Source organism: Perna viridis, chromosome 4 (genome assembly GCF_037379345.1).
Source record: "Perna viridis isolate PV_CMFRI_1.1 ecotype Kerala chromosome 4, ASM3737934v1, whole genome shotgun sequence".
Taxonomy (NCBI): domain Eukaryota; kingdom Metazoa; phylum Mollusca; class Bivalvia; order Mytilida; family Mytilidae; genus Perna; species Perna viridis.
In genome coordinates, this window is record NC_142448.1 from 27,298,153 (window position 1) to 27,322,081 (window position 23,929).

Consider the following 23,929-nt stretch of genomic DNA (forward strand, 5'->3'; position numbering starts at 1 on the left):
TTCATCTTAATTAGTCTTTAATATAGTGAATTCCTTTTATACAAATAAATGGTTTGCTCAAATATCAACAACATAATCAACTATAGGGAGTATAAAATAAACGCTCCAGATCACACACGTTTTCTCCTGAGAGCATAATAAATAACAATCACAGCTCCCTCTGGATCATACTGTAACACTCCAAGGGAACTAATCATTAGCAGAAAATGATTTACCAGTCATAAAACAAGAAACCCTATCATTTTGTGTTATTGAAAAGTTATTTCCTTGGTGAAAGATCACCCTCTCTCTTATATCAATCACATTTTAAAGAAAAATTTTCATCTCTTTCATGATTTATAGTTATATCAAAGGAAAATGGAGCCCCTCCCTTGACAAAACACTACATAGTAGTGTGAATTACTCAAAGTTCCAGTGATCAACAGGAGCCCCTCCCTTGACAAAACATTGTAGTGTGAATTATTTTAAGTTCCAGTGATCAACAGGTATTGATCATTTTTCTGCAAATGAGGTTATTTTTGAAGTACTATGGAATTAGCCGGCTGTTCTTAAAATCTTGTAAAATCATTTTGCTAATAACATGGTTATAATGTAGTGTGTTCTACCATTTTTGCCAGACACAAAAAGATGAAAATTCTTCCTACTGAAATGATACGGATTTATAACACTTTCTCCCATATAATATAAGGCTTAAAATCTAAAGCCATTACACAATACAATAGTGAAGTAATTTATAATATACAAATGAATATTTACAAGACCATAAAATGATATGATGCTAAAATATGATATTTCCCCTTTTTCTTTACACCCGAACTAAAACTATTACAATATTTAAAAATTCTACAGCTACATTACTACATTGTTTAGGAATTCCATTTTAAATGAGAAAATATTGGTGTAATAACATTAATTGTACCATATAACAAATGGAACTTCTATTTTTAAATCATACATTGGGATTTCCCCAAAAGTTATTTTTGGCTATAATTACTATAAAAGTAACATCTAACTACATGTATGAAGTAGCTTGTGTCATGTGATTTAGTCAATATCTACAAATAATGAATTCAGGTGATCTAAGGAAATTACACCACATGAAACTAATCAAAATGGATTTCATTTACACTACAAATGTCTACAGCATAGAACTAGGAATGTTTATCACATTGTACACTAAACATCGTAATTAGCAATATCAAAGATAATGGTTGGTGAGTTACAGTTTGTATTCAACTGTTTTATAACTTTAAAACCAACTTCCTGTCTACTTCAATAATCAATATTGTGTAAAGAAAGTTACATATCTTCACAATAGATGTCATTGACAAACAATAATATATTTTCCAGTTGTTTTCTTACTGAATTCTCCTTCAACTTTAAGATCAATGACATCACAATTTAAAATAACATTGTTCATTGACATCAAAAGGTTATTTGGAGACAAATAACAAGTGTAAATTCATGTATAGCAATGCTACAGCTGATTGACAAAAAATATTCTTAGGTAAAACACTGAATTTATAGATTTAAAACCAATTGCACAAAATTTTCTTTTCAAAATTCCATTTCCATTTCAATTAGTGAAACTGCTGTATTGCATCAGAAAACTAAAAATGTAAATAATTGTTCTCATAATGTTTGTACAGTAAAATCTATCATTTTCATACAACTTTCATAATTTATTTTAATTATTTCATTCCTTATGATACAAATATTTTTATAAACTGCTAATGTTTTATTCTTTAAGGTTGTATATGAAAAAAAATCCTCAGTTTTATAGCTAAAACATCATCAAATACTAAAATAAATTCTAATTGCACATCTAAGAATAAATAAGTCTAATATCATGTGAAATATGAAGTAATCAAATTTATCTCTAAGGAAATGATAAAACTTGTAATTCATTGCTAACCATAAGCCAAAAAATAAATTTCAATCAATAATAGAAAATATCAGTATATTTCCTACTATTTAAGATTATCTGTGAACAAATACAAATAAAAATGTATTTGTTCCAAAGGCCTTTATCACCTTAAATGATTTTAGGAACACCATGTAGGTACATTGTTTCCAGTCATGACTTCATACATAGGGGACCTGGCGTGAAATTGAGAAAAAAGAAATTTGGAATGAAATCTTTGATTTTTTTACTAATTCTGCCCCCAAATATTTATTTGCCTTGCTTCAATTGGCCTTTAGTTCTATTCATCCCCCTAACCTAAAGTCCTGCATCCGCCCCTAATATCTGATGTACTAGTACATACTATAGAGCTACCAACCTTAATATTACCATTAAAATTAATGAGACATTTAACAAAGGGTTAAATCAAAATTCAAATTCAAAAATTAGAACAGTACATGCACTCCTTCTTTTACATATACTTATTCAGTTGGAACAAAACTTGTTGAACTGATTACTATACAATATTATATTAAATTACAAAAATAATACAGACAGGCAGTAGCAGACAGCAGAAATAGTTGAATGTATCAACTTAGCACAATGAATAGAATAGAAAAAAATAGTTCTTCTAAAATATACATATATAATCATAAATACTCTTATATATCACAGACAATGACCTTTAACCTGAATCAATTCTGGCCAGATAAAAAATAATTCCTGTGACAAATTTTGTTTCCAAAAGCTTAAATGAAGTCTAACAGTTAAAATGTTAAATGAGCACAAACTTGATGAATTTTATAGTCCAGAAATTTAATTTTCTTGATATCATCACATCTGTCATTAAATCACTATTTGGTAAACAGATTAAGAATGCCATAAAATAAGATAAAGCAATTAACTCATAATAACAGCATTTCGGAAACTTATATCACATTTAAATCTTCGTTTACGAATAGCATTCTTTTTTTCATAATTTCATAAGTCCACATTTCCTGTATTAGGGAAATAATAGTAATTGTCAAGAAATGGTCATTGGAGGTAGATAATTCTCCCTTTATAAGTTGGTCAAGATTACTTAATAATATGGAGGCATTAAGTTAAAACTGTAATAGTGACTGAGGCTTTCTAAAATTTAGTATGAAATCTGGAAAATAAAACTTTTCCACAAGATAATATTACAGAATTCAAATAAAGTTTTCAGTTCATTTTCCAATGGATAAAAATCAAATCTGTAAAAAATTTGAAGGACTGTTAGAAATATGCAAACTAGCAACATGAATCACCAAACAAGATAAATGTATATGATTGCTACTGTTTCTACCTACATGTACATGTAACTATTACCATTAAATGGAAGACTTAAAGTCACAGAGAATTGCATACACAAAAATCCAGATAAAAATATGCATGTAGAAAAGATCTCGAAGCACTGACAATAAAATACTATGAAAGTTCATCAACACACTTAATTTCATCCATCCATCATACTCACGATCACACTGTCCAACTCTCACAAACTCCTCTTGAATCTAAAAACAATAAACATTAACTTGGTTGTTCATTTAAGTCTCCATATTTGTCAAAAACACTTTCTACATATTGTGTTAAATCGAAGTCATTAGTTTCTCCCTTTTTGATGAATGGATGTTGTAATAATAAATCATAGTTGGCTCTCTTCTGTACATCTTTGTGTAAACTGAAAGAAACAAGAGAAAACCTAAATTATTACCAAGATATGAATACGGGATGGACACATTTAACTGGTTATTCATCAGAAAGACAGGACCTTTGGTAGTTTTATAATCAAGTATACACTGCAAGTTTTAATTTCATAATTTCAATCTGACAGAACTATGTATTTAGAATAAACAAGTTATTTCATAATATAATTCATCTATAGTGTGTGGTCGTGTTTTAATTTTCATGTCTAGTCCTTGGAGTTTATTCTTTTGATTACCATTCCTGGTTTCCTTGATTTTTCTACATGTACAGTAGTGTACGAGAGATTCCAAGGAGCCTGAATATAAGGTCAGTGAAATGAGAACTATATAACTAAAGGGATATTAATAGTAATTCTGAATGGCCAAAACAGCATTAGGAGATGCATGATAAGGGAATCACTTTCAAAAGTTACTGCTGTCAAAAGTTCAGTAAAAACATTATCACTTGTAGTTCCAGAAATGAAATTGAAATTATTCAAATATGCTGGAATGCAATAGATTTCTTATCTTTTTGAGAGGCCATATTAATGGAGCTTTCAATTTTCTGAACTGCACTGAGTATAAAAAGGGGTTGAGTTCTTTTATATGTTCAGATAAATTTGTATTAATAATATTTATACTTCAATCTACCCATCAAGCTACTAGCTTTACAACCAACTTGTAAAAACAAGATATTGAACACTATGTCATGCTAACAACATCCCCCACTCAACTATTTCTGTCATATTAGGTAGAAGGGTAAAGGAGAAGTAGTAAAGTGAGGAACCTGGAGAAAGGAGACACTGTACAGGTACGGTACAAGCCATCAAGCAAAAGCAATGTACTTAGTATCTAAGCCATCCATAGAAGATGAGAAATCTGTGACAGACAAATGGACTGACTTCACAAATCTTCATTTAGACTTACCATTGTGTAATGAAGTCTTCAAACTCTGAAGAAAATTTATCAGCTGGAAGTTGTGGTGGAGGATCCTGAACAACTTGCTTTAACTGTTCAAAAGGTGTGTTCCACTTTTTGTACGGGAAACTACCAGTTCCTAATTCAATCTGAAAAATTCAATGAAAGTGTTTTTCATATCAAAAGTTTGAACGGAATGTTGAATCGCTCTTGAAAAGTATATTTTTGTTCTTACTACAAGGTTTTAATATTTTGTAGGACTCCATATCATATTTATCGTGAAATGTATAATCATTCATTCATATCTGCCTGCATTTGGGAGATAATCAGCACTGAAAATCCAACAGATTCTATTGTATTTGAATGTCATTTACAGAGTTATGTCCCTTAATTTAGAAATCTATGGTGCATTCTATATAATTTTTATCTCCTATGATCATGGAATACATGAAAAACCACATGTTACTTTCAGTTTACTACGACATTTTAAACAAAATATCAAAAATAAAAATATGTGGGCTTTCCAACCACATTTTGCAAGATTCTTACCTAGAGTGCTACTTTAAAAGGTGTCTGATTTTTTTCAGTGTGATTTATGTCTAAATACAGTATCTGACTTTTTTTAGGGTGATTTATCTCTAAATACAGTATAAAACTACAATGTGAAACCAAGAAAAAGGTGTAAAAACAGAATTATTATTACTGTATACAAGTCAGATTTTTTGGGACTAAATTTTTAACTGCTTGGAAGAGTTCTGACTTATAGACAAGATCTAGTGTTTGAACTAAAAATTTAAGATTGAAATGTCAAAAGCTTGATAATTGACCTGAACGTGACACCAACATTAAACAGCTAGACCAGCATCACAATGTTTAAATTGTAAACGTCAGTTTTAGAAAGACTGTCTTCATCTTCTATCTTTTACAGCTATAATATGATCCAGAAAAAGAATATTTACTGTTTAGTCTTTATTTTGCCACAATACAGCCTTTTTTGTGATTTTATTTGTATTTTGCACTCATGCATTTTTTCTTCTGATTTTTACCAGTGTACACTGATATAGCCAAAAATCCAAAAGTGTAATAGAAACATGACAAAATAATGTACCATAATTCTTGACAAAAGTAATCAATAGTTTAGTTGGTTATGGCAATTCTTTTAATGAATTACTTTTCCCTTAAGATAAAACCTCTTATCTTACTGAAATATCTTCAAAAATGAATTGTTAGAGTATCATAAACTTAATGTTTTATTCTTTGTTGTTCACTATATTTATGATTTTAATTTGGGTTAATGGAAAGAATGAATGAAACAATGGCTGTATTAAATTGTCAAGAATTTAATAAAACAACTCTGGCTTGTAATTATTTATTTCAACATTTATTGAGGTTATCAAAACAAACAGGTATACTCATTGTAATTAAGGAATTTTAGCAATGCAGCTGTATGAAATCAGTCTTAGTAGTGGGCCAAGGCTAAGTTCAAGAAATCTGGGACTGAAAAGGGGACCCTGACTGAAAGGTGGATGGATATATACTGGATTATATACAGTAGATTGGTCTTAATTTAATATATATTTTTTTTCAGGTTTCTTAGATAGTAATCATCATGTTGCAAAGTAGTCTTCACTGAAAATGATTCATGTCAACTCAAATGAAAATATTTGTAGATTTTGGACATCATTGTATTGACAGAGAAATTCAAAGTTCTTGCCAAAGTTATACATTGTAACAGTTGATATCATCTTTAGTTATTCAATTTCAACAAAAGTGAAAACTCAACAAGACTTTTATATTTATCATCAAAATTTTAAATTCAAGATGGTATCATGCCCTTCACATTTCTCACTTATTATGAACTGAGCTCTGGAGTTACAATAAATTTGAATATCTAGTAAAAAAATATGAGTTATCTCCCTTTATTTAATCTTACCATTGTTATTCCCAAGCTCCATACATCTGCTTTAATATCATATCCCAACTGTCCCTCTTTTGGATTTATTCTTTCAGGCTATAAAATATTCAATTGATAAAAAATATATAACAAAAAAGATTCTCCTAAATTTTCAAGTTCTATTAATGACATTTGATCAAAGTGCACAAGAAAATGTAAAATTCACAATTGCATATAAGAAACATGATACTCCTAAAAAGTTGAAAATATGTACATGCTGTATTTATGTATATATTGATAATGGTATCATTTACAGTGACAAAGGTTTTGCTTTCTCTTGGTTTAAATGTGTATTTGTGGTAGGATGGTTTTGTACCTATATTATTCATTTTGTTTATTTATTCTGATTTAAATTTCTTGCCTTTAAAAGATCATTAAGGTAGGAAATAGTTGAATTCTCAAATAGTGAAAAAAACACGTGTTATAAGTTTCTACTTTCAAAAATTATTGTAGTAAGTACACTAATTTTTCTTTGCTGAATTTTTTATGTACAGCACAAGAGGTTCAAATTTCCTTTCAAGAGTGAAAGTTCCCAGACTGTTTTGCATTCTTAAAAAAAGTCCCAAATATGAGTAAATGTACCTATGGTAGGACCAAGGTAATGGGTATCTCAAAGAGTGAGGATCCCAGACCTTGACCAATGCTAATTTGTACAGTAATTGAAAATTAATATCCCCATATCAAACTGTAGACAATGAAAAAGGTATTGTCAATAAGATGTTTCTCGACAAACATGTCTAATTAGTAACATGCACAAATGGATTCATTACAGATACTCACAGCCATATAAGGTTTACATCCAGCATCCTGGGTCTTTGCTACAGAATCTACCAGCTGACCTGAGATTCCAAAATCACAGATTTTAATTTGTCCTTTCCTGTTGATTAATATATTGGATGGTTTGACATCCCTATGCATTACTTTTAATTCTGTCTTTAAGTAATGTAAAGCTTTAACTACCTGCAATAAAGCAAGTGGATAACATTTTAAGTCTTCATTCATGGTCTTTTCTTAATTATATCTACTGAATGAATCAACTGTCATTTAATATTGGACTATTCAAACATTTTCTTACATATTTCCTTTCCTATGAGACAAAGATCGTGCAATTTTGTCCAGAGAATGATAAGATGTAAGTATGTACAAACTTAATAATTGCCAAGTCTTCTAATTAGGAGAATAAAGCTTTAAGACTTAAAGCTTTTAGGACTTGCCCAAATTTATGAACAAAACAAGTACTTACAGAAAATGCTATAATTGCTAAAACCGTTTCTGGTATGGATTGACCATCTTCATAGATTTTCTTGTAAAATTTATCTAATGAGGTATCCATCACCTCCATACATATCCATACATCTCCCTGTCAAAATATAAGATAGTAATTTTTCATGATTCTACAACACAATTGGAATAAGTAGATCAATTAGTAAGTAGTAAACTTAAGAAATAAATCACAGAAACTACATTTTATCATTGTTTTACCACATACTGGCCATTTACTTTTACCCTGAGCAATAGCAAGGGGTTAAATAACGACATAAATGGCCAGCCCATGGTAAAACAATGACAAAATGGAGTTTCTGTTATTTTTTCGATTCTAATAGGACAAGTTACTTCATATTTTAAAAAAAAAGACACAGCCTATGTGTTGCACAAAATGTTGGTCATGTGTTTAACACTTTTTTACAATAGCTGAGGTCTAAAGAGCTTTGAAGCATGTATTATTAGAATAATTAGTCCATTGAAGAATGAAAACTATATAGCACTTTTACATCATTGAGTGAACAAAATCAGTATATCACAGTAATTTTCTTTACACATCATTTGAGCTAAATTGTATAAAACAATTAGGGTAATCATTATCATTTATAAATGTGTTTTTGCTTTTAATCCAAGACACAATGTTGCATTAAACAAAACTTGTTTTTCAACTGTTAAACTGTTTAAATGTGTTTAACTGATGTGTTCAACTCAACAGCAACCTAATTAGGACTAAACTACCATTTGCTACATTACAGTTTCAGCATGAAAATCTAACAACAATCAACATAACTTTTTTCAGATCATCTTAACATGTTTCTCAGATTTTTATTGTAAGAATGATGCTTATAATTTCATAAAATTGAAATCTCATACGTTGATCAGAAAGGTCATCTGAATAGAAAGTAGAACTTTTAATTAGTTGAGGTGGATGATGAAAATAGGAAATAGTTTAGATTTTTTAAATTTTGGGGTCAAGATCACTTACTTCTCTAAACAAAGCACCATAAAACTGTACTGTATATGGACATGAACCACTTCTCATAGATACATCTAAATCCATCAATAACCTCTTTTGTTCTTCATTATTAACTGTAACTGTGATTCTCTGTTAATAAAAGCAGGTTATAAATGGAAGTTTCCATATATGTAGTATTGAAACAAATACAGATACAAGTGTGAAAAAACAAAATGCTAATGTCATGTTATGTTTAACAAAGAATACATTTATAACAGCCTGATATTACCTTTAGTTTTACAAGAGGCACTATCTAGATTATGATTTAAACTTTTCATTAAGGGTTATTTTTATCATTACAATGAAATACACAAGCTGTGTTGAAGCATTCTGATTATATTAGCTCATGTTTAAGTAGATATATGATTAAAAGGGCATGGCTGCTATAATCCCAATTTATAGAACTACACTTAACAATTTATAAGGGGTCTATAATTTTTTCTTCATTTTGTTGATTTGAAATTAAAAGTAAGGTCATCATCCTCTTTTCTATTTTGTGTAACCTTTAACATTTTTCATATTAATGTTACAATACCTTCACAGCTAAAATAGCACCACTTGGTCTATGCATCATCTTGTCTACAATGCCAAATGCACCACGTCCAAGATTCTGTATAATCTGGAGGTCACTAGCCTCAATCTCAAATTCTTTGTCATTGATTTTTATTGTGGCATGGGAATCTAAATTTCTAGGTGGACTGAAAAATAAAAAAACAAAATTAAAAACAAAACATAAACTTTATTAATAATGTCAGCATATGGTATTAAAAGAACATTTCCAAACCAATACAGGAATAGAAAAATGACATATGGCCAACTAAATTGACAGAAAAATCCTACAATTGAAACCTATGTTGCATTTATATAATGGCTTAAAGAGCCATATTTTTATGAAATACAGTTTGTTTGATTGTGGGTTAACATTCACCTGCAGATTTTTCATGGATATAAGAATGAGGACATTTAATTTGTACTTAAAAAGACACTGTGAGCCAGATTTTTAATGTTTGTTTGTTTGTTGGGGTTTAACGTCCGAGCAGCAATATTTCAGCTATATTCAGACGATGAACATGAAATTGATGATAAAATGAATATGACATGATGATGAAATGAAAAAGGGATGGGACACAAGGACAATGGGGACGACAAAATTTGATTGCCACTGGAAATAGGGAGAGGTGCGTAGGGTCAGGCAATTCAGCCTCCTGTGGCGGAGCCCTATGGTTCCTACGCCGGGAGTATACCACAGTAGGGTTCTTTAACGTGCGAGGAATGTGGCATCTTTCCCAACATGGTGCACCACTATGGTTTGCGGTAAGGTTTTCCTTATTATAGCCAGACAACCCCAGCATGTAACACGCCAGGGGTACCCCATACTACCACCTGGAGCACACATCCCAGTTGCTCTGTGGGCAGAGTGCCCTAGCCCCCGGCTAGAGTTCTGAGCACTATTAAGTCGCCTTTTACGACAAGCTTAGCGGTGCTGCAGGCCTATTCTTTTAACACCTGGACCTGCACGGGGAAGATTTTTAATGTGTATGCTCTTTCAAGCATCAGCCAGCATGTCAGTATGTCACCCAACTTTGACACATTATTATGACTGATCAAACCTGCCCATTTAGAAGTCTTTCATGAAACTTTGCCAGGGGTGAAACAAAACTCCGGCACTTGAGAAGAGACCACTGAGGTGGTATATGAAACATAAATGTTTGTTTTGGAAAGATATCATTGCATACATGCACACATGTTTTTGGATATGTTCTACAACCCATTATAAAGATATATGAATGAACAACATTGTAATATCACTATGCATGAGTAATACAACTGCATCATAGAGTGAGAATGTCTTTCTAATTATTAACATTTAACACTTAATCATAGGTAATTCATCAGTGGATGCCGTTTTATACTAAGGCATTGAGCAATATTTATGTAATTCATGGAATGCTTGTTATCAACCTGAGTTATGAGCTGTAGTTTTACTTATTTTAATATATTTGATACATCAAAAGGTGTCAAGCAATAACAGCAGCTGCCATACAGACTAACAGCAATTTTGAATTGGAAACAGAAAAAAAAATGTTGGTGAGCCCTATACTGATGGTGGAAATGTGATATCTTATAAGACATTCAAAACTGACATTATTTTTGTCTATTGGTGATGTCACTGTTGATTTGACACAATATTGCTACTGAAAACTGCAGAAACATTGTATTTTTAAATATCATGGCAGTAGCCTAAGATAGAAAATATCAGACAGTAAAAATAATTGAAAATGATGAAAGTTATTAACAATACAACTTGTTCAACTACATATAGGTTTTTATTGTTTTTAGGGGGTGGGGTGGGAGGGGAGTGGGGTAGGAGTATTTTTCTTGACTTTGCCTGTGTTATACTAGTAATTTGTTCATGGACCTGAAATTGTTAAAGCAGGATGTGCTGCAAGTATGTAATCTTCAGTGCAACCTCTGGTCCAGGACTAAAAAAAAATGGCTGGTTAATCTGTTTTCATTTTCATGTATAATTTCAACTAATTTATGGAATTAAAGATGAGGTTCTCATTAAAGGCTAATATTCCTGGGCAGTGACTGTTTTTCTATTATTATGGTCCCTAATACACCACACTTGTTCCCAAAAACATCCAATACATTTGTCATTAGGAATGAAGTAAATCATACTGAATACATATATACATGGTACATATTACAGAACAGTCCAACAAACATACAGTAGTTTCCATATTTTAACACATAACAGAATAATACAAAATCAATGAATTGGTCTGACAATCTTATTACAACTTAACACAGACTGCCTACCCACACCAACATATGATGTCTGAAGTCTTCTATATTAAGTGAAAGGTTGAAGTGGTGCATCCTTACACAGTCCCAGGAAAGCAGATTTCAATTTGGACTAGTAATTTTCTATTGCTACTGTTTCGAAAGGACTAGTTGGAAAAAAAATGCCTATTTTTCTCTTTTTTTCTAATGGCAAAATGCAAATAGTAATAGACAATTTATTATTGAAAACAAGCGACTGCAGTCTGGCGTAATAAATAAAAATTTTTTCCCCATTTTAAGCAGGTGATTAAAAAATGCATGCAACTTTTTAACCACTGGGTGATGTGGTGATTCAATTTATGCAAGTTTCCTGCAGATTTCATGGGAAAAATCATTTCTACTTCATCCTATTCTTGATTTGAATTATTTCTCAAAACTCTATGGTAAAATAAAGATTTTATCATGCTCGCTAAAGCTAGCATGTTGAAAATTTTAATTTTACCATCGAGAGTGGCGAAATAATTTAAACCATTTATTACTGAAGGATAATCTGTATATAAACCAGTGATTGAATTTGAGTTGTTAAATGCTAGTTGAAATTCAATTTTGCTAGTAGAAATTATTTCTAAATTCAAATTTTCAGTACTTGCTAAATTTAGCTAGTGGAAAAAAATTCTGAAATTCAATCCCTGTAAACCTTTTAAAATATCTATTTTTTCAGATCAGTAAACAAATTTTGCGACTAGCAAAAGATTTTGTCCACTAGTTCTGTTGACTAGTTGTTTAAAAAGTTTTTGGTGCTGAGTATCGATATACACTTGTCATACAAGTTAAGACAACTAATTTTACACTCTAACAAAAAACTGTCATGACTGTTTACATGATCAACCCAATGCATTTTTTCATAAGTATATTTGTGTGCATCCCCAACAGGTTCCAAGGTAACAAAATTATGTACATAAAACACATTAGTCAGACTGTAGGGAGACATTCTCTGTCTTTATTAGAAATCAGAGATGACCTTGTTTTTAACCTTCATTCAAAGAACATGCTATGTTACTAGGTTTTATCTTGTAATAGAAATTCACCAGACTGTAAAAATAACACTCCACTTAAAAATCAGAAAAAATAAAAAATTACAAATTTTAATTTCAATGAATATGCTAAATGCCACAATTAAGAGCAAGGAAGTTATTGACCTAGATAATCAGTGGGTTAGTAGGTAACCCATAAATTTGGCCGAGAACTTGTAAAGAGATCATGTGAACGTTATATACGTCTGGCTGATTGTTGTTTTTACAGTAAACCAGTGATAATTCACAAATTATTTCTTTTATAGAGAAAAGGGAACAAGGAAGGTTTCAAATAAATTGATGGAAAATCAGTGGTTAAAACATTCTCTATAATTGAAAATTTAAGTCATAACTTCAAAATGGGGTCTTTTTTCCATAAAAATGCTCTTCTTTCAGTCCTGAAGGTAAGCATTTCATTTAACTTCATTGTTAAAATTACAAACATGTAACTTGATACAGCCACAAAGAATGAGAATCTAAATTACGATATGGAATATACATGTATAATGGATCTTTACATTTCCAAATAGCTCTTATCATTCATACATGTCATAAGTGTATAACTTCTAATTTTGTTACTGTAAAATTTTAAAGATTAGCAGAGATAGAAATTGGCATGAAAAAGCATTCAAAAGATATTAATATTCTCAATGATTAGAACAAGTTTAAGGCAAATTCTTCCAAAATATTAAACGAGGAATCAAATCAAAAAGAGAGGTATCTTCAGGTTAGTTGACCAGTCAGTTTTTGAATGTATAAATGCTTAAATGTTTCTAACTTCACTTGTCCAGGTCCAAACCATGAAGGAAAACGGGAAAACACAGAAACCACAAGTTACAACACATGAACATGTTAAATGACAAAGGCATTTTGGCTCTCCTTTTTTTCTTGTTAAAAGGGCAATGGCCTTTTACATACTGCCCTGTTCCCGTTGAACAAATAACATTTTCAGTGATGTCCTTTTCACCAGGACTGTAATATGTCATTAACCTGGATAAAAGATTCTAGCCCAAATCAAACTTAATCCATGGACAAAGACAAGACAAAGAAAACATACATGTACAACAAAATACAAAAAATAATGTGTACAAAGCAACAAAAGTAAATAAGCAACTCTGACTCCACTGTAAACTGGGAGCATGGACCAGGTGCATCCAATGTAATAAGTAATATAGCAGGTCATTTATCCATGGTACTTGTGAGTTTTGATGGAACTTGGCAAATCTGTCACCTGATTTTAATTCCAATACTTACAACTCATGGAATTTAATGCAGTTAAACATATATCATAACCCATTTAGAAATTGGTTGACACTTTTAGAAAGAATTTAACCTAGTTCTAAAATTTGCTATGAAATATAGTGAACAACCACCCACTACTTCCTGTAAAGTTTCTATAAGCTCTTTAACAAAGATGAATGAGAACACAAACTGATTTCCTCCCACAACAATGATTTATCTGGATTCATTCAAGTGAATTACTCCAGCCACAAGTGAAAATGAAGTGCTAAAAGCTCTAATTAATGATCACATCAGCAAAACTGGCCAGCTTTGGTGATTAAGGAAATAAATTCTAATCATTACCAAGGTTCAGCATATACATGTACAATATGCTGATAATAATATGATTTTAATTTTTCTTACACAGGACTTCTTGGGGGCTGTGCAGTTTCTGCAGGAATTCGTAGTCCTGGAGGCACCCGAAGTCTTCTGCCACGACCTGCTGAAACAAATAAATATAAAACAAAGCTATTAAATAGGAATATTTAAATGTTAATTCACAGTCTGAACTGCAGAAAACTATAGGTATGAGAAACACCAGTTTCTCATCTTGGGTATTTGAATATAAGATATTCCTCTCTTTAGAATAAAAATGTACATTTTTTTCAGCCAAGCTTTATCTCAAATAAGGGTAATAGAAACATGTGATATATGTATTACAATGTTAATTTAAAAAGTGAGTTAAAAAAAAGGTCACAAAAATGCAAAATCTCAGACATTCTGTGGAAAGATTTCAACAATTTTCACTTAAAGAAGTCTTTTAGAACACTTAAAATAACCAGTGTCTGAGATTCAGAACTCAGTCTTTGGCACTTTTGCTGTAGTAGTCACAAAATGAAAATTTTGGTGGCAATTCTCATCTTATGTGAATTAACCAGATGTTAACAAGAATAAACAAAATGCTTTGCAGAGTGCAGCTTGATACTACTGCTGAGGATTGGTGGGGCCATTTAAACTTGATATACCTCTGAATTTTCATTTAACATAGCATAAGACTTAAACAGAATTATGTATGGTTCCAATGGCAACCCCTAAAATCAATTCTAGCCTTTCTGTCTTGTGATACAATTTCAAAGGGATCATTTACTTATAGTTAAGTTATTGTCTAGACACAGTGAAATTGTTTGTTTCAAATAACAAGAGATGAGATGGACATGTAACACAAGTGAGACTTCTCCATCTGGTTACACAAACAATAATGGATAATGGTAACATTTTTCTCACACTATATTTGTCACAAGGTCTGATGATGTAGTTGTACATACAAGTACTTGTATCAACTGAGTACACTGACCTGTTATTATATTTTTCTTGAAAAACATGTACCTACTTTGTATTTGTAGTGCACTGCCTGTGTAAAACATAGGGTCATAGAACATGTTAGGTACAGGATTAGTTCAATTAAACTTACTCTGCTACTTACACCAATCATTTTAAACTTCAACTTATACAGATCCAGATATGTAAACATGGTACATATAATAACAATCATTTCAAACAGTATTTTTTTAACAGAAAGAAAAATTGCTAGTAATAAAAATTTTATGACTTAGACTTTCTTCTGATTTGTGTTTAAATTCAATAATTTATGATCCATTCCTAAGGGCAATTAGCGAACTGAAAAAAAAAAAAGTTAGATGCTCAAATTCCTTTTTTTTGTCCTTTGAACATCAACAACACAAACAAGTCTCAAGGCCACATAGAGAAATTGTCAATAATATCTAGTGAGCGACTTCTTTAAGTCCCATTACTAACAAAAGCATCCCTTGCAGGAGTGCATGATATGATTCATACCCGATGACACATCTGAAAGACCTTGAGTTTACAATGACTTATATTCCACCTCTTCCACAGTAGTAGTAGAAAAATACTTAACATCATTGAACCAACACACATCTATAAATAAATATGATCAAATCACAAACATAAAACTAATTGAAGTTTGACCTTTTTTTAACAGTGCAAGGCAGTAATGGGATTTAAGAAACTAGGTTAAAAGTTTATTATCTGCAGTAGGTCATTACTAACGTCAATGGATCACTTTCTTTTAAACAAGATGAATAAACAAACAAGTTGTTTTTCCTGCATAATATCCTGTACCTACTGACATTAAGATGTACATTTTATCATAATCAAGTTTAAAATCAATTTAACTTTTCAATGGATTTAGACAAACAGTGGACAGCTCTGATAACAGCTATGTAGGAGGCCTAAATCAGAAATATAATACACAACACAAACTTTCAAACATGCACTTGAAAATTTTCCAATATCCATAAACAGTTTAGGTATTTATTTTTTAAATATAATCCAAGCTCAATTTGAAATGCTGCTTCTAAAAATATTTACATCTGGTTAGAAAATCTCATAAAAGGCACTGATTGGTTGGGAAATACATTTCACATTTTCCTGGTATGAATCGAAGTAATTGCTAGTATCTAAATTTATTGACTAAGTTTCAAGTAGTGACAATAACTATGTATATTTAACCTTGAAAAATGATTTTAGCTTCCTATACACTAAATTAGGTTTTAAAGTTTAAATGAATGCAGATGAAACATAAATCAATATGTCTCAGAAAAAAGTTACACACCATGTAGGGATTCTGAAGGAATTTGTATATTATATGTACTACAATGTATTACTCTATAAAACTCTATATGATTGCAAAAATTACACAACACAGAATATAAACCTGTGACAAAATTGAAGTATACATTTTTGTACAGTATTTAAGTTACTGGCCGGTTCTTGAAATTTTCACAGAACAAAAAAAATGATACGAAAAATGCATACAGAATCAATTCAATGCATTAAAAGCTGAAGGATTAGATCAAATAAGAGGGACTGTCTGTAAAATTGAAATGGACCCACAAAAGTTTGCTAATTGGGCCATTCTCTAACTAAAGAAGTATTTCACTAAATACTAATTTTATTAGCAAGAAGAATGAATATGCATCATATGCCAGCCAAGAAAATCCCACATAACTGAAGAATTGTTTTTTTGAATAATGTTAAATGTAACATTTTGTAAATATATGTACTTTAAAATGATTCTCAAAATCATTCCTCGCATAGAAGGGAAATAATGACCTTCGTGTATCTTACATCTATTTCAAGATAGATTAATGGTAAGGTATCAGAACGTGAATATGTACAGTCTTAACAAAGGGAGAGAACTTTTTATGAAGTAATGTTATATATTTGTACCTTACATTTAATATTACATATACTTGAATGAAACTTACATGAACCCATATGCCTATCATATCAGATTTTGAAGTAAGGAGGTCTAAGAGGAAGGATTGAATAGTTCTTTTTTCTAAATTCTACCTATGCATTTTGGTATTCATTTCAAAACTTGGATTTCATGTGCAAGAAAACCTTTGTATTCAGTAAGAAATACATATGTACATGGATCTTGTAATTAAGGTTTAGGTATACATGTACTACAAAAGATTTATTATTGCAACTAGAAGTATGCACACCTTCCTGACTAATGCAGTGCTTCTTTATGCTTTTAGAAAGTGCACTTGCCAAGATATAATACATGAACCCATTGAACAATACAAATGTTTTTGCTGAATGGCAATTTTAATCCATTTGCTTAAACACCCACCAATGTTACAACCGCAAATAAATCTGCAATGCCATTAAATTGTGTTTTACAGGCAAGAATGCAGAAGGAATGTATAAAAGCATACATTAAATGTCTGAAATTCCATTGCCACATGATTCTTTCCATTTGACATTGGATCAGGATTAAAAATGTTTGGTGAAACAATACAAGGATATACAGTCACTAATATTTAAATACATAAATAAATTTAGATAAACACTTACTTTTAACACCCACACTTCCATCAGGGACATTAACTTGAATGGGATTAGCCATCATTTTGACAATTTAAACCAGTTCTCAATTTGACAATGCAACAGTATTGTAGCAAAATTATAATCCACTAATGAAGAGCACAATGTCACTGAGAAATCACAAGAGAATTTGTACCTCTATTTCTTTCTTGGAATTCCAAGTGTTATACTATAGATTAGTAAATACTGACAATGAATCATCAGCTTTGATTGGAGGAGATTAAGTTCACAAAGCAGGTCATAGCAGTCATTTCATTCATACAAACGTGACTCAGGATCAACAGGTAAAATCTGATTGGCTGACATAAATATATGAATATATATGAGGGAATACCCTGACAGCATGTTACCTTTTGTCAAATCGTGACTTAGCTATTTACAGAACACTATATAAATGATTATAGATCAAAAATGAATTAAACCATCACACTGACAGTACCAACGGATTAAGGGGCAATGTAACATAGCCTTAAAAAAATATAATTTCTTCATCACATAATATTTTTTATTTAACTTGACGTTCAATATCAGTTCGAAGTAATTCATCATGATACTAAAAACTTTTTTATTAAACATAATTTTGTAATTGTATACAAACTGTATCTATAAATATAAAGTACAAATAGTTGAATTTGTGAATTCCTATCATTTCTAAGAAACTGCTTAATGTCCCAATTCTAGGTAAATAAGTGAAAACAAAATAATAATATCTTAATAATTATTGTCAATCATGTAAACTTTGACAAAGCCTATAAGCTCTTATTACATGTACAGCATACACCAGTGTTCAAATGCCCATTTTCAATTTAAGAATCTTGTATCCAAATGTCTTTTTCTTTAGCATTAAAACTGATAACATGTTTAGAACACATATGCCCTAGCAGCCCAAGTTTCTGAAAGCTGAAGGTCAGGTTCAATTTCAACAGTTGCACTAAAAAGCAGCAGCAAGACAGAAAAACCAACCAATATATGTAAATAGCAGTGTAGTCCAGTCCTTCCTTGTACTGTGTTACCCCTTATTAACCAATCAATGATCTGATCCTGTCCCAAGTAGAGTAATTGCACGACAAATGTACAAATGTAACTGAAAGCCTAATGCTTCTTTACTTCTAAAAAGGAGGAAGGAAACTAAAATACTCTTTGTTTACACAGTGATAGTAAACATTTGATCATCTCAACGAGTAACACTGAAACGAAACTAATAGCCAGTAATACAGTTATTACAGCATATAGTAATCATTATGATAATACAAGACATTGGTGAACAAATTCACATCACTAATGTTGGAAAAACAATAATGAAGGTGCATTTTTACAGATCTTCATTACAAAAAGCATGATACATTGTAATAAGCGTATCTATATCTGTGTCTGACTGCAGTAAAGGAGGTAATTGTATATTTACATTATTGTGGGTCTCACATATTTCATAAAGTAACGTACATTTAAAAAACATGTTCTGTAAAGAGGAAAGTGATAATATATGCTGTACAGTTACATGTATGTTGACAATGATTTTAACCTGTCAATATTTGTTTGCATTAACAAGTTCTGAAATTGGCTGAATTAATCATTTTTTACTCATTCAATAAATAAAATACTTTAGGTCCATTTTTCATTCATTAATGATTTTATATACAAATATGTACATACATTTGTACTAAATTGTAGTAATGTTGCATTATAAATCCTTCCTTCTAATATTTCCAAAAACTTCATCAATGGCTAAAATCAAACTAAAATAAACATTGGTGGATCCAGATATGCAAAAGAGGACCAACATTTTTTTCCTCAAGTTAAAAACAGTTGAAAAAAATAGGAATCATATATACTTGTGATAATAATGCAATATTTCAGTCTATGCCAAACTTTTTTTTTCAGTTACAATGTACTACATGTACCTCATACATGTACTTAATAAAACATAGCAAATTTCCACTGAAAATAGTTTTTTACTAGACTGGGGCATAGGGCTAGAAGTAATTGCATGCTGTTATTTATTGCAGAACAACACATCTAAGGGGTAGGTCCAGGGGAGAGCTTAATGGGCATACACCCCTACTTTTCAAAGAAAAAAAATCTACCATAATCTACTAAATATGGCAATTTATCATATTCATTCATTGAACATGGAATAATCTAGTTTCCTTTTCTACTGATTCTTGTAATTACACCTCCCCTTCATAAAATCCTGGATCTGCTCCTGTTAAGGCTGTTTCTGTATTTAATTGAGGGCTTGAAATGGACAGTCATGATATGAATCATCAAGTACTAATGTTGCTAAATGGCATGCCAAGTCATTGTCTTGTCTAAGAAAAATTATCTGTGCAAACACCAATCATAATAAATGTACCTGTACAAAAATGTACAACAATGTACATGTACATTAGCACATATCAACACTACTACATGTACAAATATATTTCTCTTGGATTTCATGTGACTGTCAAAACTTATCTCAAGCTGAAGAAATGTTTTGTTGAAAAGAACAGTTTACTAAGACATGACAAGCTCATTTGTTGACTGGGACACATGTAAGTGTTGTAAGAGCAGCATATAAACATGTATATAACAATGTGGCAACCAGTCAGTAGGTAAGGAAACATGGATATCAACAGCTTACATGAAGTGAGCACATATTTTCTTATTTCCTTAAAAATACACATGTATCTTTGATTACAAAGCACTATAAGCCCTGCTGCATCTTGAATTCTTCATACAAGACAGGTTCAGTGCATACACTGTAATACATGTAACTTAAAATGTATTTATTCCTCAGTTCCACTAACTCAATGCTATTACAAGTAAAAATATGATATTTATTTCCAACTTCTTGTGAGTTACTGCTCAGATCAAATGTTTCCTTTTTATAAAAAAAAATAATTTTGTACTTGTATAACTACATGTATATGTATGTATCAGCAATATTTAAGAACAAAATACATTTTCCTGATGACTGAACTCTTCTTCAACTGAAATAATTTACATTGCTTTACAGACCTCAATAGGACATTATGAGACCATTAAGAGCAAAATATCAAGTGTATTGACTCAAAGAAATGAATTTATACCAATACACCTTCATTTACACAGTATTTATACTGTATAATTAATTAGCATAAGCAGGAACTAAGAAAGTACATTCTGTTCTGTATTTTGCAATTTTCTTTCTGTTACATAAAAAAACAAACTGTTTAAAATATTTGTTTCCTTTTGGATAAGCATCGATTTGGATGTTCTATTTGTTCACTAAGAAAGATAACTGGTCAAATATTACTAAAATGAAGCACAGTTTTTTTTAAATGATGCCTTAAAGTTTTAATTGTATTTAAGGGTAAACTGAGAGAGACAGAGGGTGACTATTTCATCTAAGTACCCCAGTAGTTCTACTCTATCTTTCACTCTTCAAGTCACAATAATTTGGACTACCAAAGTCATTTGATTTCTGGCCAATAATACAAAAACTTTACTTGCTGCAAAATATTTTTCAAACCAAACAGCAAAGACCAGCCTATAATTCAGGTACTTGTGATTCAAATTTTTATGAATTCACTTAAAACTCCACTTCCTATCAAGGGTACATACATGTACATTTGTACATTTACATTTTTTGTATCACAACAGAAAGTAAACTTCACTTGGTGCAAATTCAGTTCTGACAAACTTCATCAAATTGTTGTCATTTTTATTTTACCCCTGAAATGTTACATGAAACTCGTAGGAACATTGGTTTCTCACCTGAACATACTTATATTACATAGGTACAAAATGTACAGAATAGAATTAAATTACTAATTCGACCACCTAACCCCAACCCAAAGTGGAATATTAAAAGAAATTCTTCATTGTAACTGTAAAAATTTCGCTAATTTTCAGAACAGCTGCTCTTTTGACATCTGTAGTTGCAACAAGTAACAAGAATTCTCATTATCAGTGATTTAGTTCCTTGATTTAAAAGCAGCCCCAACCCTTTATAAATGTTTGCTGCATTTTCAACACATTGGGGGAAAGAAATGCGTCACATGCCGATCTGTAACTGAAAACCGATACCAAACTGACAAATACATAATGTATGTACTTTCAATATTAAGTGGGTCCATTAGACTTGCCAAAAAAACATTCCCCAGAAGTTAACAAAGTACAGGGCTGAGAAATCATGTCTCAAGGAACATTTCACTGGCTTCTTTACCTGGTTTTCAAAAAATTATGCCTCAGAATTGGGAATATTCCTTCCTTTGGGAAAAATATTTTTTCAACACTTTGGGAAAAGTCTCCAAGGGAAACAGCCAATACTCGGCTGCAATAAAATGGTAATAAAATCACTGATTATTTATGGTTCTTCTTAGGCAAGCCGGGTTATTTTTTGTAAGCTTGCTAGGTAATGTGATGCTATTAATGTTGAATGGTTTGCACTTTCTGTGAATCTTTATTCCCTACTTGCAGAGCTCCGGATGCAGCCGTATTTTATACTGTTTTTGCAGAGTTACCTCCCGTAAGAGCAGGTATAATTTCTAAGTCTCTCTAATCAATGTTCTGATTCGGGTGCAGAAAAAAGAGGTTACACGAATGAAAATGGAATCTCCAGCAGACAAACACAACAGTGTTTCTAAAATTTACAGGGTGTTTCATTTTGTTGGTAGGTTACATAAGGATGATTTTCATTTGTATCCCAGGTAAAGAAAATTTATGGTAAGGTCAGTAGAATGAGAAATTCCCTTTTGACTTTCGAGATTTTCTAAAGTATCGTCAATATCGGATGGAAAACATTACGTGTTTCGAATAGACACCTGCACCAAAGGGAGATAAATGTTGACAAAATGTTGGTCCGCAAGTCGGGAATAGCAGTTATATGTTTAATTAAATGCTTGATCATTGAACTTTTTTGCATGAATGAAGTGTTAAGTTCCTTCAAGTTATTTTCTGTACATGTAATGTACATGTATGTCACAAAATCAAAATTGTTTTGAAATTGAAATTATTATACACATACATGTACATGTAACAATCCAAATAAATTTGAAAAACCTCTTTGCTCATTGGCATTAATTAAGCAGGATATTGTACAAAATTTCTCTCAAATACTCAAAAACACAATAAAATTCTGACAATGGTACAACAAGAGCTTTAATTACACTTCATAATTAGTTGGGGTTAATTTCAAAACCTGTAACCATATCAACTATTTCATTAATGGCTATCACTGCATTTAATGGAAGAGTAATTTTATAAAATTAAGCGCAATTCAAAAGGCATGTAAAACTTATGCCTTAATTGCTAATGTTTTTTTTTTTCAGTTCCCCAATACACAGGTATTTACTATAAAAATCCTTTCTGGTAATATTCCAGTAAAGTATCTGAAGATAAAAGTGTTTTTATTGTTTTGGTATATTGTTCACAGTTTCTTAGAAACTTTACATTTAAATGACAATGATCCTACGATTAATGACTGAAGATCTATTGATCTTTTGCACAACTGAGCACATATCAGGTGTTCTGAGCATGCAAGCTACAAGAAAAGTGATCCCACAGATGTAAGCAAGCCACAGAGGTAACAATACCAATATTTGTGTTTTACAAAAAGTATCAAAAATGCTTTAAAAATAATAGTTCCAAAGCTAATGTATTGTGAATAAAAAGTTAAAAGGTCAATTACCTTATGCGGTATAAGTGGTGTATTGGGCATGACAGTTTTATGCTAAAGTTTAAATGAAAGTGCATCAGTTAAATACATTAATGGGCTCAGTGAAGACCATTTAATGAATGTATATGACATATTAAGTATTGATTTCAAATGCATACCTGACATTTTTGTCTTTTTGCAGAAGTTGCAAGGTGTTCCAAATTCTAGGCCAAGGTCTTGACTTGCTGGAATTTGCTCGATAATCAAACTTGTTTTCTGCCTTTAAAAGCTTGCAGAAAGTCTTTTCACATGTTGTACCGTAAACACCGATCTTTAATCCATTGATCTGCTGATGCACAATTTTTTTCAGTGGCAGAGTGCGGCCTCAGGATTGATTGAAGCGGTGAGGTTGTGAAACGGATGCCTCCTTTACAGTCGAGGGAAACCCGCTTACGTCATTGATGAGTCACGTTTGTTGGGTTTGCCTTTTGCTTGGTCCTAGGAAACGACAAAACAAAGCGAAATTTGACAATTTA

At 31.2% G+C, this 23,929-nt stretch overlaps 1 protein-coding gene across 4 annotated transcripts; it reads right to left on the reverse strand.

Moving 5' to 3' along the window:
* On the reverse strand, positions 1-23,841 carry LOC148619558 (dual specificity mitogen-activated protein kinase kinase 6-like). Of its 4 annotated transcripts, none has more exons than XM_088579616.1 (9): positions 23,573-23,841; positions 14,264-14,342; positions 9,295-9,457; positions 8,730-8,849; positions 7,725-7,841; positions 7,262-7,441; positions 6,461-6,538; positions 4,537-4,676; positions 1-3,605 (listed from the first exon to the last, which is right to left on the reverse strand). In XM_088579616.1, the coding sequence occupies exons 1-9, from the start codon at positions 23,577-23,579 to the stop codon at positions 3,455-3,457; spliced, it is 1,035 nt and encodes a 344-aa protein (XP_088435742.1). In that variant the 5' UTR covers positions 23,580-23,841; the 3' UTR covers positions 1-3,454. The 4 variants fall into 4 exon arrangements, with proteins under 4 accessions (XP_088435742.1, XP_088435743.1, XP_088435740.1 ...); XM_088579617.1 differs by having other exon boundaries at positions 14,264-14,339; positions 23,573-23,712; XM_088579614.1 differs by lacking the exon at positions 23,573-23,841 and adding an exon at positions 17,744-17,967.
* Between the last annotated feature and the right edge of the window lie 88 nt (positions 23,842-23,929).

Coding starts and splice junctions, on each gene's coding strand:
- LOC148619558 (XM_088579614.1), bottom strand. CDS start 17,798: ATGATGGCTAATCCCATTCAAGTTAATGTCCCTGATGGAAGTGTGGGT. Junction 9,458..14,263: donor CAGCCCCCAAGAAGTCCTGT/GTAAGAAAAATT, acceptor TTTATTTTTCAG/TCCACCTAGAAATTTAGATT. Junction 4,677..6,460: donor GGAGCTTGGGAATAACAATG/GTAAGATTAAAT, acceptor TGAATTTTTCAG/ATTGAATTAGGAACTGGTAG.